General features: G+C 38.9%; 1 protein-coding gene across 1 annotated transcript in view; it reads left to right on the top strand.

The window, feature by feature from the left end:
* Nucleotides 1–16,042, top strand: part of POU6F2 (POU class 6 homeobox 2) — a 314,269-nt gene that overhangs the window by 275,808 nt on the left and 22,419 nt on the right. The window contains exon 7 of the mRNA XM_085320198.1: nt 13,416–13,622. Coding sequence (XP_085176324.1) covers nt 13,416–13,622 — 207 coding nt within the window. The remainder of the gene's footprint in view (nt 1–13,415; nt 13,623–16,042) is intronic.

Raw genomic sequence — 16,042 nt, 5'->3', positions numbered from 1 at the left:
GTGTCTGTGATCGTCTACCTTCCCCAGAACTGGCCTCAAGGGTAGGACCTCCTGCCAACACAAGAGAAAGATGAAGTAGTTTAAATCTGTATCAAAAATGTAAAGAGAAATTTTGGTTTGCTGGTCTGTGTCAGGACCACATTGCTTCAGCACAGTAGCAATGTAGGTGCTAGAGATGGGATTATCTCAAGTCCCRCTGCTGCTTTTACCTAAAAAATCACAGTTATGTAACTCACCCTTCAGCGAACTTATATGTAGACCAGCCCTTAATGAAACTGGTAGTTACGGTGCTTGTTCCACTCACAGGTTCATAAAATACAGTCTCTTGTTACATCTTCCTCACATTTGAAAATCATTTAGTTAGATTTAACTGACAGTTTTGGAGTATTCCTTTAGTCATCAGCATGTTGAGTATATAAAAATAATAACCTTGAAAGAGACTCAAATCTGCATATAAACTACTGCACTCAAATGTTTTTTGACCAGCTGAAATGAAGCAGAGGCTGAATGCTGGATATTCATATCCAGATCCACAGGCAGCTGCYTCCTAAGTACCACTACATCAGGAAAATATTTTGTCCTGAGAGTGGTGCTAGGACCAATCACTTGTGGTTGATACCATCACATACACTAAGTGTCTGTATTACACAGCTTATTATTATAACTGCGATTTGTATCAGGCTGTGGCCAGAGCAGAATTTTGAGTCAAGCTGTTAAGATGTGAGCAGAAAAACACCTTTCTTTCTCTTCTATCTGTCAGCTCAGGTGAAATGGATTAATGATGCATTTGATAATACAAGATACTTTAGCCATTGCGCTTTCAAGCAGTGAAGCATATGCTCCTGCTACTAGCATTCAAGAAAAGAACCAGCTGAGGGTATTTTCAGTGAGATAGCCACCTTGGATGTAAAAGAGATCTACCTTTGTGGGGTATCTTTTCTTGATAATTTCACAAGAATTACTTRGGGTTCACAGCAGTACTGTCAGAGAGATAAATAGTATTTGTGCTAACATACTACAGATGACTGGATGGAGGACTGGAATTTTAGTGACTTTCTAAAGATGCAGTAGTTTGCAAGGAGGAGCACTGAATCGCAGAGCCCAATGCTCCCTCCTGTCCTCTTAAGTTTGCATGCACCACCTTGCACTTTAAGCCTGTCCTTGCAGCCCATGCTTTCACATTGTTTGAACCCAGCAGTGAAGAGCTTTATTCCAATTTGCTTTCAGTCTTGCGGCCATGCCTAATTTCACAAGATAGGGTTAAGACTGGCTTATGTTTGGTTGGCAAATGATCAAGGAAGCGCTGAAATGAGCAATCAGCTATCTTTCTTTCTTTATGATCTGTGTGACAAAGGGAAGTTAGACTGGTTCTCAGGAAGCGTTTGTGTTTTTTTTTTCCTAGAGTTTCAGATCTAGAACCTTGGAGTCTTGGCCATTTTCCATCCAAGAAACTACGTATAACCCATTTAAATTCTCCCACTTACTTTCAGTGAAATTAATTTTTCCTTCTTATCCTAAACTTCCATGTAATTCTGCTGCATTACAACCACATTCATAGTGGTTTCCATAGTGAYGATACACAATAGTAAGGTAATCCAGAGTGGTTGCTACCAGCATAGTCATACTGATGATTTGTGCTGTGGTTAGTTCTCAGGAGTCTGAAAATCTGTTGTTGAAGAAATGCATGCTCTGTAAAATCTTACATGTTTCAGTAGCATGGGGCAAAGGTTTGTACAACTGTCCACCTTGGTCTTGCCTTCAGCTTTTGTAGACTATCACATCAAAAGTTACAGCTATTAATTAATAAGATCAAGAAGTTTAGCTCATATTTGCCACAAGTCCAGGTCATCTCAAATTGTAGAAACATCGGTGGAAGCAGGACATGACATTGTGTTTCAGACAGTTGCTCTGGTGCAATGTTAAATATTAATGAAATTATGAAAATTAGTGAAATGATTAAATGACAAACAAATACTATGTCATTGATAACCTTTGCAGCAGGAACCTGGTCTATAACAATATATAGAGAAATAGGATTGTGTAACAACAGTATTGAGCATTATCACTGCTTGTTGGTTGCAATATCTGTTAGCCTTCTTGCATTGCATTCTGGCTAAATATGAGATGATTGAATGAATCAAAATGATGAACTAATTTCACCTTTAAAAGTTCCAGATTGAGAAACATGGTGATCTGTGGTAAATACTTTATATTTTATGTAATATATTTATTTTGATAGTGATGAGACTAGATCATTCAAAAATATACTGGAGGGCTAGAGATTCTTTCACCTATAAGCTAATAAAGATATGTGGTCCTAAATGTTGCATCTGAAAGTAATTTGATGTTCAGTCTAGTTCCTGATGGAAAAATGTCCAAGGGAAAAAAAAACAAACAACAAAAAAAACCCACATACCAGCTCTCAACTGGTATTGTGAAAAGAGAAGTCAAGGCTAGAATAAAACCTCCTCAAGCTCTTGAAGTCACTTAACCAGAAGAGACTTCTATTTCTTCAGAAGAATCTAGACTTCATTGATAAAAATTAAAAAGCAAGAGAACTCCTTGTGGGTTCCAGATTTAATTACTGTAAATACTGTATATAGTATTAATACTATATATAATGTTTATATATAAAAATGCATATATAGTATTTAATGGAAATACTTTTTCAAGAATGGCATCACAAGATAATGCACTGCCTCTGCCTTGTGAAGGCAGTTAAGAGCATGCCATCTCCTCTATCCAGTTGCTTGTCTATACAAAATAAGTTGAAAGGAGCRACAAGAGAAAGGTATAAAAATACAGCACCAAAAATTCTCCTGCTCACCTAGACACAGGCATTGATGACAGCATGCAACATCCATTTTTTAAAGGATGATAATGCAACTAGAAAAACTAAAACAGCACTATTTCAGCAACAACTGTTGTGGCAACAGCCAGCGTTACCATGTTCATATCTATGCAAGCATGTCTCTCAATAGCAGTTCCCATTTAAAAACCACAGGATCAAAGAGCTATCACTAAACACCGGCTTACTTTGGCTCCCGACCCGTGGATAGCCTCTCCGTAGTGCTGGGCCAGTGCAGGGCAATGCGTAGCAAAGGCACTCCCGAACAAGCTGGTATGTCACCGTAGAAAGGAAGCAATCGGATGGCACCAGCACGCCGCGTGCCTGCCCTAATTAGGCTTGCTGCGAAAGGGCAATTTGTTTCTCGAGCTRGCCTTGAATAGCTCAGCATGGCATGCGTTGCGAAGCACCGGGATGCCTACATTTTTTTTCTGATGTTATGTCCAGTATGTTAGATTCTGATACAGCAGTAAGCAAGTCTAGTCTTTATGCTATTATGGAGAAGTAATAGTAAAGATTGATTTACTAAATAAGAGGCAATCCTTACTTACTAAGAGGCAACCTTTGTCCACAATGGTTTGTAATCTAAAGACACGAAGTAATGGTACAGTTTGCAGATGCAGTGTATACATTTCCCTAACCACGGCAATACAAAGCTCACAGAGGTTGAGAATTTTTATTTCAGAACAGGGATCATGACTATGAGATGCTTGGTAATAACTTGAGACTGAAATCCTCAGAAAAGCCGAAGAGCTGGCTGCTTACTTTTCAGCGAGTTTGAGCAGGAGTTGGTACTTACTTCCTGTGGGCTGCTGGTAAAAGCTCAGTTCAAGTAAAAAGAAAGTAGGGCTGAATTAATGAATTAATATTTACTAAAATATTTTCATTCTAATTAAATCTAGAAGTTCATATTGGTGGCTCAACCACCTTTCATTTACTTCCTGATAAAATTCATGACTTCTTGTTCTCAAAGTAATTTACAGAAAGAAAAGCTAGCAAAACCACACTTACAAAAGCGTATTTGCGTATGTCTACACTACAGAGCTCTGCACTGCAGTCAGGATAGCTTTGTGGTTTGGGAGGCAACCAGTAAAATGCTCAAAACAATAAGTTGTGACTTCTCTTTGTGATCATCAAACATTAATAGAAATTCTGGCTATTTTGTCATAACAATACTTTGTGAGCAGAAAAATTGCTGAAATATTTTATACAAGTCATCCATCAAAGAATTTTAAATAATGAACACTTTCATAAGAATCTACTTATCTGACTTTCAGAAATGTGCAGCACCCATAAATCTAATTACAGTTAACAGGTGCTTTACTCATCTCGGAGAACTGTGACCTTTAAGGTCCTTATGCCTAACTTAATTCTTGACTTTAAAAGGAAGCTAATTCTGGTAAGTAAATTGCTCAGAGAGAACAGTTCAGCAGACACTCTACATAATTTTTAATCTTTAATTTGGTAGCTACATATCTTTAGATTTTTGCAATGAGAAAATGTCATGTTGTGTTATTCAGGATGTTTGATGAAAAGAGACGTTCTTTTCCTGACTGTATACTTGTCTCTTCTAACAGAGCATAACAGCATTAGTTTGAGAAACATTTCACCACMTAACTCCTACAGCAATGACAAATAAAGTCCTGTATATTTTGATGTTACTATACAAACATTATTTTCTAAAAAATAAAACACTGAGAAAAAGTCAGGTGGAATGTCAGACTCAGTGTTCCATTATGATACTTACAAAGAGATATATGAGCAATACTTAACCTTGAAAATTATAATTTGTTACATGAAATGCCAACTCAGAAATACAATTTCATAGACGCCTGGTTCTTGTGTCATTATTTGATGCACTGTTTTTTTAACAGCATGTTGTTGTGCCATTTTTTCAGTTCTTATCAGGAAGTAAGATGCAGCAAAGCAAATCTACGAATTTTGCATAAATTAATGTCTCTTTTAGCCTGAAAGACACAGGCAGCCGTAGCCTTCTAGTGACTTGAGCTTCAAGAGTTGTGTTGTCACTACCACAGAGAACCAGGAGTTCCATGTATTGAAGAAGTGGTCTGTAAAAGGAGCTTATATTTATTTCATACTTCTGATTTTTCAGTACATAGACTGATAATGTATAGAGCATAGTAAGTATATATGGGCAGGTTTATTGATATCAGTAGGTAATAGAGTATATATGTATACATTGGTTAGGTGGATGTGTATGTTTACAATTTATATAGTATACGTGTGATTAAGAATGGGACAGCTGTGCAGAGGCTAAAAAATCCTTTGCAGATCTTCAGTATTTTTTCCTTTCCTCAGTCATTCTCTCCGTAAATTTTCTCCTATAAAGTATCTCCTTAGAGTAACTTTTGTAAGCTGATGACCTTGCAAAACTAGAACAAATGAGCTTAACCCTACAAGATGTGTTAGTTTCTCTAACCATCAAGAGCCTAAAAATYGGTGCTTGAGCAAATTCTTGGTGAGTTAAATATGCTTCACTCATCTTCATTTTCTAGTTCTCATATTATTTTAATGGTTTATTGAATATAATCTGCAATAAGAGCCCACTTTGGCTTCTATAGTGTGATGCTGATGAACCTCAAACTGTGGTTATCACCTGGTTTTCTAATTACAAATGCTTCTTTCATACAGAATCTGAGAATGACATGTTAGGATGGCTAGAAGCTTAAAAATCTCTAAGCAGCTTATAGCATTTGGCCCACAAAGAATGGAGCCACCCGTAGTGCCACCACAGACTTAGCAGCTTGAGTCATAAGGTTGTCGTGGCCAAGACTGTGTTACAGTACTGAACTCCCTACTGGATGGGCAAGGAAAGAATTCAAATGGGCATTTGCTTCACTTTGGAGTGCCATTGAACTGAACAGCCATAGGATGGGCCTATTTCTGGACAGTCAGCCTGGTATMCTACTTCTGGCATAACAGTGCTCAACCATACTTTTATTTAAAATATCTGTGTTATTCTGAGCGAATAGCTTAATCACRGGCATTGCTGATGCCTCATATCTCAGCAGACACATAAAGAATGGCCAAAGACTACTTGAAGAAAACTCAAGTGGTGAGCGGCTGTGATGGAGATGTGATGTACTGTGCTGTGTGTTGTTCTATGCTGCATGGAAATATTTGCTAGTGTTGTTTTGCACTATGTATTTGAAAGTTTCTCTTAGGTTCACAGATAAAATAACTTAGACCAAATAAGTTCATTTCCAAAGCAAAGCAGGAATGGCATACATCTGCCATGAAGACAGATCACCAAAGGCAGAAGAAATGAGCAAAGTTATTTACAAAATGTTAATTAGATTCCATCCACAGAGGGTGCACAACCAGTTACGAGCAGTTGYGTGTGTTACTAACATTAGCAGGATGAGACAGAGCATTAAACCACTGTCCTGAATTATCACCAGGCTTTGTCAGAACAACAGACTTTTTCAGCTTGTTATTTGCAAAATATTAGGCAGCTAGGACAAATATTATAGGCCCATGATGGTTCAGAGAATTCCATCAACAGTGGAAGGACATGGGAAGAGAAGGTTATGTATAACCAGATCAAAAGTATCTAACAAATATTCTGATACTGTCTACTTTGCAGCCAAAAGTTGATTGCAGCATGTGTAAACRTCTATGAACTAGTTTTAATTTAGGTGGCTCAGGTCCTGATAATAGTGAAACTGCCAGAGCGATAGTAACCAGCCAAGCCCCTGTGTCACAGAATATCACAGAATCAGTAAGGTTGGAAGGGACCTCCGGAGATCATCTAGTCCAGCCTCCCAAAGATTTCCTTGTGCTGGTTCTACTGGGGCTTGAATCCAGGACCTTCAGCATGTAAAGCAGATGTGATGATAACTGCTACACTATCCCTCTACTCCTAAACCTGCCCCTACACCCCATGCTGTCCTAACTGCGCTGCCATCTCAGGAACCAGATTAAGATGTGCTGTAATCACTTCTCCAAGATCAGTAAGCAATACTGTTAATAAATTTCCTCCTGCTCATGGGCAAATCTGCTATGTCTGGAARGTCAAGTTTTGTTGAAATACCGATCATCTCCCATAACTAAGCATCTAAAAGTAAATGTGATCATGAGTGCTGATGTTTCCCGCTTCCAAAAGCGTGTGTGCGTGGGGGATAGAGGGGAGGAAGCCCTTCTCACTGCTGAACATGACTGGCTCTTGTCAGACAAGAGCGGAGCATGAGCCCTGTTCTGTAACCTCGTGCAGGTGATGGGAAACAGCATAACAATTTCGTATCTGGTGGCCATTGACTGTTAGCTGTGAACTGTGAGAAAAATACGCAGCCTCTAGTGTCAAGGCTAAAAGGAATTATATGATTTTGAAGGGTTTGTGCTCTTAAAAGTAAAGCTGCTCTACTTTAGGTAATGCTGTAGTATCTGTACAACATCAGTTCAGAGGAGTTTTTTTATTATTATTGGCCATCTCTCCTTCCTGACACCAGCTTGGCAATTCTCACTACTTAAGTGTAAGGCTTTCATGCATTGTCTGTTCATAGTTTGAAATGTTAAGTTAGTTTATGTTTGTATGGTTGTTTGCCTCATTTACTGAACAATTCTTCTGTTTTTCTTTTTACTTTTTTGTCTGGTTTTTTATATATTATTTTTCTGTGGTTCAGAACTGAATAATTAACCTTCAATGTTTAAAGGACTGTAACACTGATAAATTCAGAGAAGCACATTTTGATGATGCYATTGAAGAAAATGTTTCCTTTTAATACTTGAAGATATTTTTCAGAAGAATTGACAGTATTTGGTTTATGTCAGACTTGGTTGACAGCAGAAACAGCCTACTGTAGTCAGTATCTTTGATTTTATTTAGCATTTTCACAGCAGAAACAAAGACAGCTGTTGAACCATTYGTTTGGCTACAGTTTGCAATATTTCTTTGTTTGTGCTAGGAGAACAACCAAGCAAGGAAGCATCCCTGTTTCTGAAGAGGGGAGAGGGAGGAGAATTTAATAAAAGCAGTTGAATGCTGCATTTTAGAGTTTCACAGTGTCTTTTTTTAGAATGTCAAAACACGGTAAGTTTATTTGGAACCATAAGAAAAGATTCACTGCTGGGAAATTAGCAAGGAGGACTTCACACAGTCACATAACATCTGTTTTTATATCTGCGGCACAAATGGGACTACAATTAGACATTCAGTCCCACAGGTGCTGAGCAGTTGCTCAGCTTCTTCCCACAGTTTTAGCCTGTCAGCTCCAGTTACAGCTCAGGTTCCTCGTGGCAGAACTGAGACATCGGCATGTGCCACAGCCAGAAAGTGCTAACGCATGCCAAGACTAGCAAACTAAGTAGTCAACAAAACCAACTGAAAATGAAAATGTGTTGTCAGTCAAGGATAAAAATAGATTTTCCAGTGTTGTTCTCCATACTCCATCATTTTTAAGGCATCAGATGTTTTCATTTCATTTTAAGATGAAACTGCTACTGAGCAAAGCAAATTATGGGAGGAATAAAATCTATGTAACAGTGCAAGTGGTGACTAACACATCAATTTACCAGGRCTAGGGCATTACTTAGCCTGTCCTTTGGAGTAACACTTGTGGACACTGCTGAGATGCTGAGAGGTTGGGCATTTTTTTTCCCTGCACGGTCAACTGTAATCTTTGGAATTTTACCTGCACATTAACTGTGTGCTTATTCTTTCATTTACATTTCATAGGACTATCTAGGCAAAGACCACTGAGGCCACAGATGGTGAGTAGGAGATCAACAAATTAACTTCATCTGCAAGCCAAGCCTTACAACTTTATTTCACATGAGTAACACTTATTCACAAAAGTTGTCTTGGCAATGGCATACTCAAGTTGTAAGATTTTAGGAGCTTGATCTCAGTCATCTTTTGAAATCCTAGACAGCTAAAATGGCATTAACAGATTAATCAGTGCAAAACAATCAAATGTTCTTTAAAAGTCACCCTAAGTTTCCTTTGAAGTTAGAAATGAACAACTGATCCTTGAAATTTATTTAATATTGGCAGTCATAGAAAAGCAAAGTAACATCTGTAAAAGCTGCTCTCTAAAGAGGCATTTGATRTATCTTTTAATCTATGAGCAAAAATAAAAGACTTGTGCTGAATACTGGAGGTGAACATCTGACTCTACCAGGCCTTCTGGCAGTACTCTCTGTCACTTGAACAGGGCCAGGATTACAGTCTTGGTGTTTTCAGAAGAAATGGACCAAAGCTTTGGCTTCCTAAGAAAGCTGAGATCTGAATTAACATTAAATATTTCACTTGGAGTCCTGATTCGACCTCTGTACTACATTTTTTTGACTATATCTGGGCCCTGTACATCAGCCAGATACAAGCAGGTGTAGTTTATTTTAATCAACAGTGCTCTGCAGATTGATGTGCCCAGCTCCATCAAAGGTTCAGGAAGTGTTCAAAGGGGCTTCCTTGAGTTAACCCTTGCACTGTCGAAACTATCTGCTATTTCATACATGACACCTGTTCTGCAATTCTACTGTGAATACAAAGCACTTGCATTGAGTTGTGTGAGGTACGAAAGGAACAGTGAAACATACACGTAGCTTAAAAAAGAAAACTCTCCTTTTTAATTGTATTTTTGTGGCATGAGGAATTTTAGGGATGTGTTTTTCTCTCAAGAATGAGCTTGACACGGTGGAACTGTTTAGAAATTTGAGTTCAAATCTTAGCAGAGTAAAAAGCTTCTTGTGCTGTCTCTGTATTCCAACAAAATAAAACAGAGCACTCACTGTTTCTTGGCTTTGAAGCCGAGTGGCATACTAGGGCTTATAGCCATGTACCTCAGTTCTCTTTCTTTCAGAAGAGAGTGGCGTCTTCCAGAGTATTTTATGGGGTACGTTACTGTCGCGTGCTCTCCTGAACTGTGCTTGAATATCATCTGAAATAGCACCAGTTGGAAAGGACCAATACAACCACATGAGGGAACTTGTTGACATTTAAATGGTCTGGACTGTCACAGGCCGGTGCCTCAAGCCTGTGGCATGACTGTGCTTTATTTTGTCAGAAATTTGTATGTGTTAAAACCATAAATTGTCTTCCTAAAGTGCTGATCACAGTGGAATTTCTCACCAAATCAGAGAAAGAGTGATCTGGCCCCAAATCAGGACACTCACAAAGGGTTTGAGTGGGACATGCAGACTCAGTCTTCCTGCCCAAAGAATAATTTATTTATTCATACAAAGCTGAGCATTTTGAATCAGAGAAGCCTTTTAGTCCAGATGTTCAGGTGTTTGGTAATGGGTACAGAAACCTGAATCTGGGTTTAGCCATATCGAAGATGTATGCCCTAAAAAGTAGCCCTGACGGTTAACCAGGGACAGGTGGCTTTCTGATTTTTACCAGACAAGATTTTTCTTCATTTTGGTATAAAATGAAAAAAAAATATGAAATCTTGATAAGTCTTACAGAATGGGAAAACTATTTCCCATTCAGGTTTACCCCTAGCTGCTATGGTAACACCGAATTCCTTGGAGTATTTGTGTCTTTGTCCTTCTGGACCYTCTTTTATAGCTCTACGCTCTCCCAGCTCCTGTTCTGGCTGTGTGCACGTACCGTGCGCCATGTACAGAATGGTATGTGACACACATTAATGTATATAGATAGCCTTCTGCTTCTGACCTTACAAACTGTCCACTTCAGCACTGTCATTCTGCARAATATCCAAATGCAGTCCAAGAAATGCATTTTAAATGTGGATGCAAASATTTCTATTACTGATAACACCAGCACAGCATTTTTTGCTTTGCTGGGATTAGGACCTTGATMGTTCAAGTTATAGGCCTAGTAATGCCACTCCAAGGTTGTGTCCTTTACTGACATGGTAAAGCAAGGGAAGGCCTTTGCTACATTTCTGCTGATAAAGTTAAGAAGGATTATTCCATTTGTTTGGTGACATACATTAAAAGTGAAGGAATATATTTGTGACYAATAAATATTGCAGGCGATGAGCACTAGGAGAAATTTACATGTTGTACTATAGGAAAGTTGCATCTAATTCATGCGAAAAGTCAGAATTTAGAAAATACTCTGAAATCTAACAGTGATCCCTATGAATGCCTCCATCCTCAGGGAAGAGCCATCTTCTCACATGAGCTGCAAAACAGCTGCAGTTCAGCTAGGGAAACCTTAAAAAGGCCTAACAGTACTGTGGTCTGCAGAAACACACTCACAGGCAATTCCAATGTAGAAGGCCAACTTTCAAAATATAACCTGTGTTTGACAATGCTCCTTTCAGTTTCACTTTCATGCTCTGTAAAACAGGGCTAATAATCTTTATAGAATCTACCTACCTTTGAGGAATGCATTAAGGAGAAATTAAATAGTATCTCTACAGTGTTTTGAATGCTTTTGATATATRCTGCTCTTATAGTATAGCTTAATAGGTGTGATTGCCATTTTGCCAGGCCTTTGCACAGGAGAGCTGTCCTAATCTTATTTATGGTTCTCTGGTCTTCTCATCCAGACTTGTATTGACTGGGTGAGTTTGGTAAAGTGATGATGAGTCCAGGAGTTACCAGTGTCARCTGAGCTACCACAGCTGAGTGCACTGGGATTTAAGTTATCACGTTGCATTTCACCATTGAGCCTACATGGAGGCATGTGAGCAGGCTCTGTCTGCTGAAGGAGCAGTAACGCGTTGGGACACTGTCACCTGATTGAGAACTATCATAGCCTAATGATGGTAAAGAAGAGGGTGATCTCTGAAAAGAGGCTCACGCTCCTCCAGGTATGCCTGACTGTGTTAGTCTGCTATCTCTGTGTGATGGTTTATTAGGGATGGATTTGCTGGTGKTGTTGTGTATCATCTCCCAGGATTTAAATAAGCAGAGGTCTTAGCATATACCTGTTATTCTTCATAACTCAGTTCATACGTGTTTTTTTTTTTTTTTAATCCTTGGCAAGAGATTCAAAGTTGTTCATCTAGTTTTACAATCTCAGAAAAAAATTCAGTGGCCTGCCCACAAAGCCACTGGTGTTTTCACTAAACAGTTATTTTAATTTTATATTGTATTGTGCATTTCTCATTGATATAATATAAATYAATAGCTGAAATCAATAGGAATTGTATGGTTTTGTTTTGGAGACAGATTTTCCTTCAAGTTTCATTAAAAACAGTTTGGCCCGATTTACTGAGGAAATGAGTCTCATGAATAATGCTGTCTATCCATCTCTCTTTCCATCCATCCATCTCTCTGTACCATACCTAATGGCTTTGAACCAATTGGCTAATATCAATGAAATTTATCAGAAATAAAGAGATCTAAAAAGATACTAAGTTCCTGAACTGAACGAAAATCAGCAGATGGATTGAAGAAAGCAACTCTGTTAATATCCCTGCTGAGGAAAAAGAGGGACAACTCAACCATAATCCATCCTCTTTCTTAGCAACCAAATAGGTCTAGGCTAGTCAAAACACAYGATAAGGGACATGAGGGAACTGGGAGCGTATCAGTGGGGGACCTAAGAGGCATGGGTGGGAGCCAGGGACATTGCGGTGTGATGGATCTGGAGGGTAAAGAAAAGGAACTAAGGGCTCTGGAGAGGGAAAGCTAGAAGTTTTACAATGAGGTCGATGTTTTCTTGGGCTATTATGATAGAGAAAATCAGAGAAGACACAGTGAGCAAAATGGTATTATTACAACAGGAAAGATAAAAGAACACAACACAGATCTCTGACTCCAGCTCCATTCATTKTTTGAAAAAGAAGTCTGGTTTTATTCACAAGTTTCATCAGAAGTTTGTTTCAGATGCTCTCATACTGYACAGTAACTTTCTTCAACCTAGCCACTGATTCAATAAGAATCTTTCTTACAGTATGTTTGACATCTTATCCTAGTATTAGTTTTACATAGGTATGCCCAYGCTTTAGGAAATCACTGTATTCTCAAATGTCAGAAATGTCACTTTCTGAGAGTATTTGCCCCAGAAATGTTAGCTAAAATGTGCTCTCTAATGCCAGCTCTCCCATTTTGTATTGCACTACTTAGCTGTCATCCAAAAGAAGTCATATTTTAATGAACACGTCTTTAGGAGCCATATCCTGAAAGGCACCAGTATCTCTTTGTTCCTCACTGAGATCACATGGAGTAATAGGTGGTCAGCTAAAGTGCTAGGTTACAGCAAATCAATGAAAATTACATAGACACATGAGTTCACAGTCAATAACTTTGTATGGATGAATTGTAGAAAGCAGGACAAATGGGACAGACTTTTGCATTATTTCACTTTCATTAATCCTACACATGAGAGATAGGAACAAGCATCACCCAAGGGCCAGAGGGTGGCCCAGAACTTTGTTTCATACACTTTTAGTCACAGGGGATTTGTTGGGGGTGACAGTGGCCAGTGCTAAGATGTTTAAGTGATATGTGACTCACCAAATGTGTTTGAAAGTCCTAATCTTCACAGTAAAGGAAAGGTTTGGTCTCCRCCATCAGCCTGTCTTATATGTCTCTCTGCATATATTTCATTTAAGTTTGATTTGATGTGCATAAAACAAGTAATTACACATGACAAATACTCGTGTTTCTGTGTTATTTTCTCCAGATTATAGGAACAATCCCACTGATGCCTAATCCAGTCCCSTCCAACCAGACAGCAGGTGGAGCCCAGGGCCTTCAAGTGCAGCCGATTACTCCACAGTTATTGACCAATGCCCAGGGTCAGATCATTGCTACTGTCATCGGCAACCAGATACTCCCAGTGATCAACACCCAGGGAATAACACTATCCCCACTCAAACCAGGCCAACAGGTAAAGTGTCTGTAGTCTGAATKGTTGTAAAAGCAAATGTACAGGAGGATCATCWTCTATTTCTCACTGACTCTCATGACCTTTCTAAAAACTTCCACTTTATTCTTCTGTTTTCACTATCAAAAGATGAAATCTATTATATTTAGTACAGAAATGCATGTTATATGTGTTATTATAATGTAGATCAGATAAAGAATTCATACATTCAGGGTTATCCAGTTGGGTTTTTTCTTTTCTTTTAAAGGTATGTAGGGCCAGCTGAGAAATTTTCTCTCTACTTCTATCTCTGAGGTAGGAATGTGAGACAGGAGAGACCCATCTGGTCCATAAAGTTCAGTTCCTTGGTTAATGGTCACCCAGGAGACTGGGTTTTGAAATGTTTTGGAATGTGTGAAGGGAACAAAAATACATGAAATTATTAGCCTTTTTCACTGGAAAAGTAGAAGTGTGTGTGCCTAACTGCACAAGCAGAACAAATTTTTAGACAAATTATTATTCAGTGGAAGCACAAGGTAGTTCACAAACTTCAGGATGGGTGCAGCAATTTCACTGAGGTCTGAAGAAATTTCTGTAGTTCTTTTTATAGTTCTCTAAAGTCAAATTAGTTAATTTTGTCTAYACCTGTAGAGTGAAGAATTGCAATGTCACCTTTTTTTCTCTGAAAGAGAGGAAATTGTGGGTGGAAAAGTCAACAAATGTGATTGCCAAAAAAGTGCTTATRAAAGTGTCACTCACTTAAATGTTCCACTTAGCATTTCTATTGCTGGTAGTACTTATTCGCTAGTCCTGCCCACACCTCCAGTCCTAGGTAGCAGCCTTTTGTAGGTTTGAGTGAATCCCAGGGCCACATGAACTCCAAATCAAGATCTCCAAGACAAATTTTTTGKTTGTTTGTTTTGAAGATATTTCACATCCAAATAGGTACATTCTCTTTTTGTCATCCTATCCTCTATGRTATTTAGCAGAGGCATTTTCCAAAGTACTTGGYATTTATCTGCCTCTATTTTCTTTAATGGGAGCAGACTTACACAACTGGCAAGTGCTTTTGCAATTGTTGTACATATATGGTTTTAAACAAAGAAGGATGCATGGAGGGCAGGCTGTGTATTCTCCAATGCTAGAAAGCCTGACTATGGACTAAAAAGTTCAGCAGTTCACATTCGGTTTTTTGYTTGTTTATTTCTTTTAAGTCAATCCCCTGATGAGATTCCCTCCTTTATGAAGGGAAGCTCTCAAAACCCATCACAATCCTGGGATGCCATTTGAAAGCCATGAAATTTAGAGCTAAGGGGAGAACAGAGGTCCTGTATTATTCTCTGGGACCGTCTTACCTGCAGTGCAACACATCTTCTGGCACAGCTATGRTCCCTCCTGAGTCCTGCAGCAAAACAACCTCTTCCAGGCAAAGTCTGCCGGTAAAATTAGTGGGCGGAGAGGGGGCAGAGATGCACCCCTTTTCTGCACTGCTAGTGGCACTKGGCTCACATAAAGGGACAAACTGTTGCTGAAGGGGGCAGCTTGCTGAAGGACAGATGGCGTTCGAGTTGGAAAGCCGCTATTTAGCCATATCATGCTATACTGCAGTGGTTCACCCAATTTGAGTGCTCGGGTGCTGTACACAGAACAGATTACCAACTTGCACAGGTTGCGGGTAAGCAGAGCTCTGGTCATGTGCAAGAGTCAAAGGTRTGCCTTGTGTCGTCCTACGAAAAGAGCTCCCCTGGTATACCGAGCAGTGCTGTGTGATTAGAAAATACTGTTTCCCTAAGATCGGTCCTGGAGAGTCCAGCCTGTGCTTCTCATGCAGTCAGTTGGTAAGGTGCAGGAGGCTGCAGGAAGGGCTACCAACAGCACATACCCTCCTTATCTTCATCTGTTGAAACYCCATCTAAAAAGTACTCTTGATCGGGGAAAAAATAATACAAATACTCTATGAAAAAAAAATTATACATTATCGTTTTTATAGGAGCTACATAAAATGATTTCTGTGTATTTGTGCTCCCTCTACTGGTTGTTCTGCTTTTACTGAAGGCGCCTAATGTCAGAAGAAATTTTGCCATTGATTTCAGCAGCAGCAGAATTGATGCATGAGAGCTAGATCCCCTTCAYAGAAATAATACTTATGAACATTAAAAAGCAAATGAGATAGTACAATACTGACTGCCATATTGTTTGMAAAGTAAATGGAATTATACATTTTATAAGGATATTCTGAATTTATCTTACTGCCTGGGTAGCAACTTACTAAACTGTTGTGTTTGGCTAATGATAGYGTATTTACTCCTAAGTTCAAAACCTCATTTTCAGAAGAACTGAATGCTCAAACTCAGAGGGCTCAGCAGGAATTCAAAATATTTTTTATCATGGTGTCACACAGCATTTGGTGTCTTGTAACTTGATGAAAGAAGCTTCAGAAGGGA

Source organism: Rhea americana, unplaced genomic scaffold, assembly GCF_003343005.1.
Source record: "Rhea americana isolate MKP2758 unplaced genomic scaffold, rheAme1 scaffold_62, whole genome shotgun sequence".
Lineage (NCBI taxonomy): Eukaryota > Metazoa > Chordata > Aves > Rheiformes > Rheidae > Rhea > Rhea americana.
The sequence above is the reverse complement of the archived record's forward strand: the minus strand, read 5'-3'. Positions and strand labels throughout refer to the sequence as shown.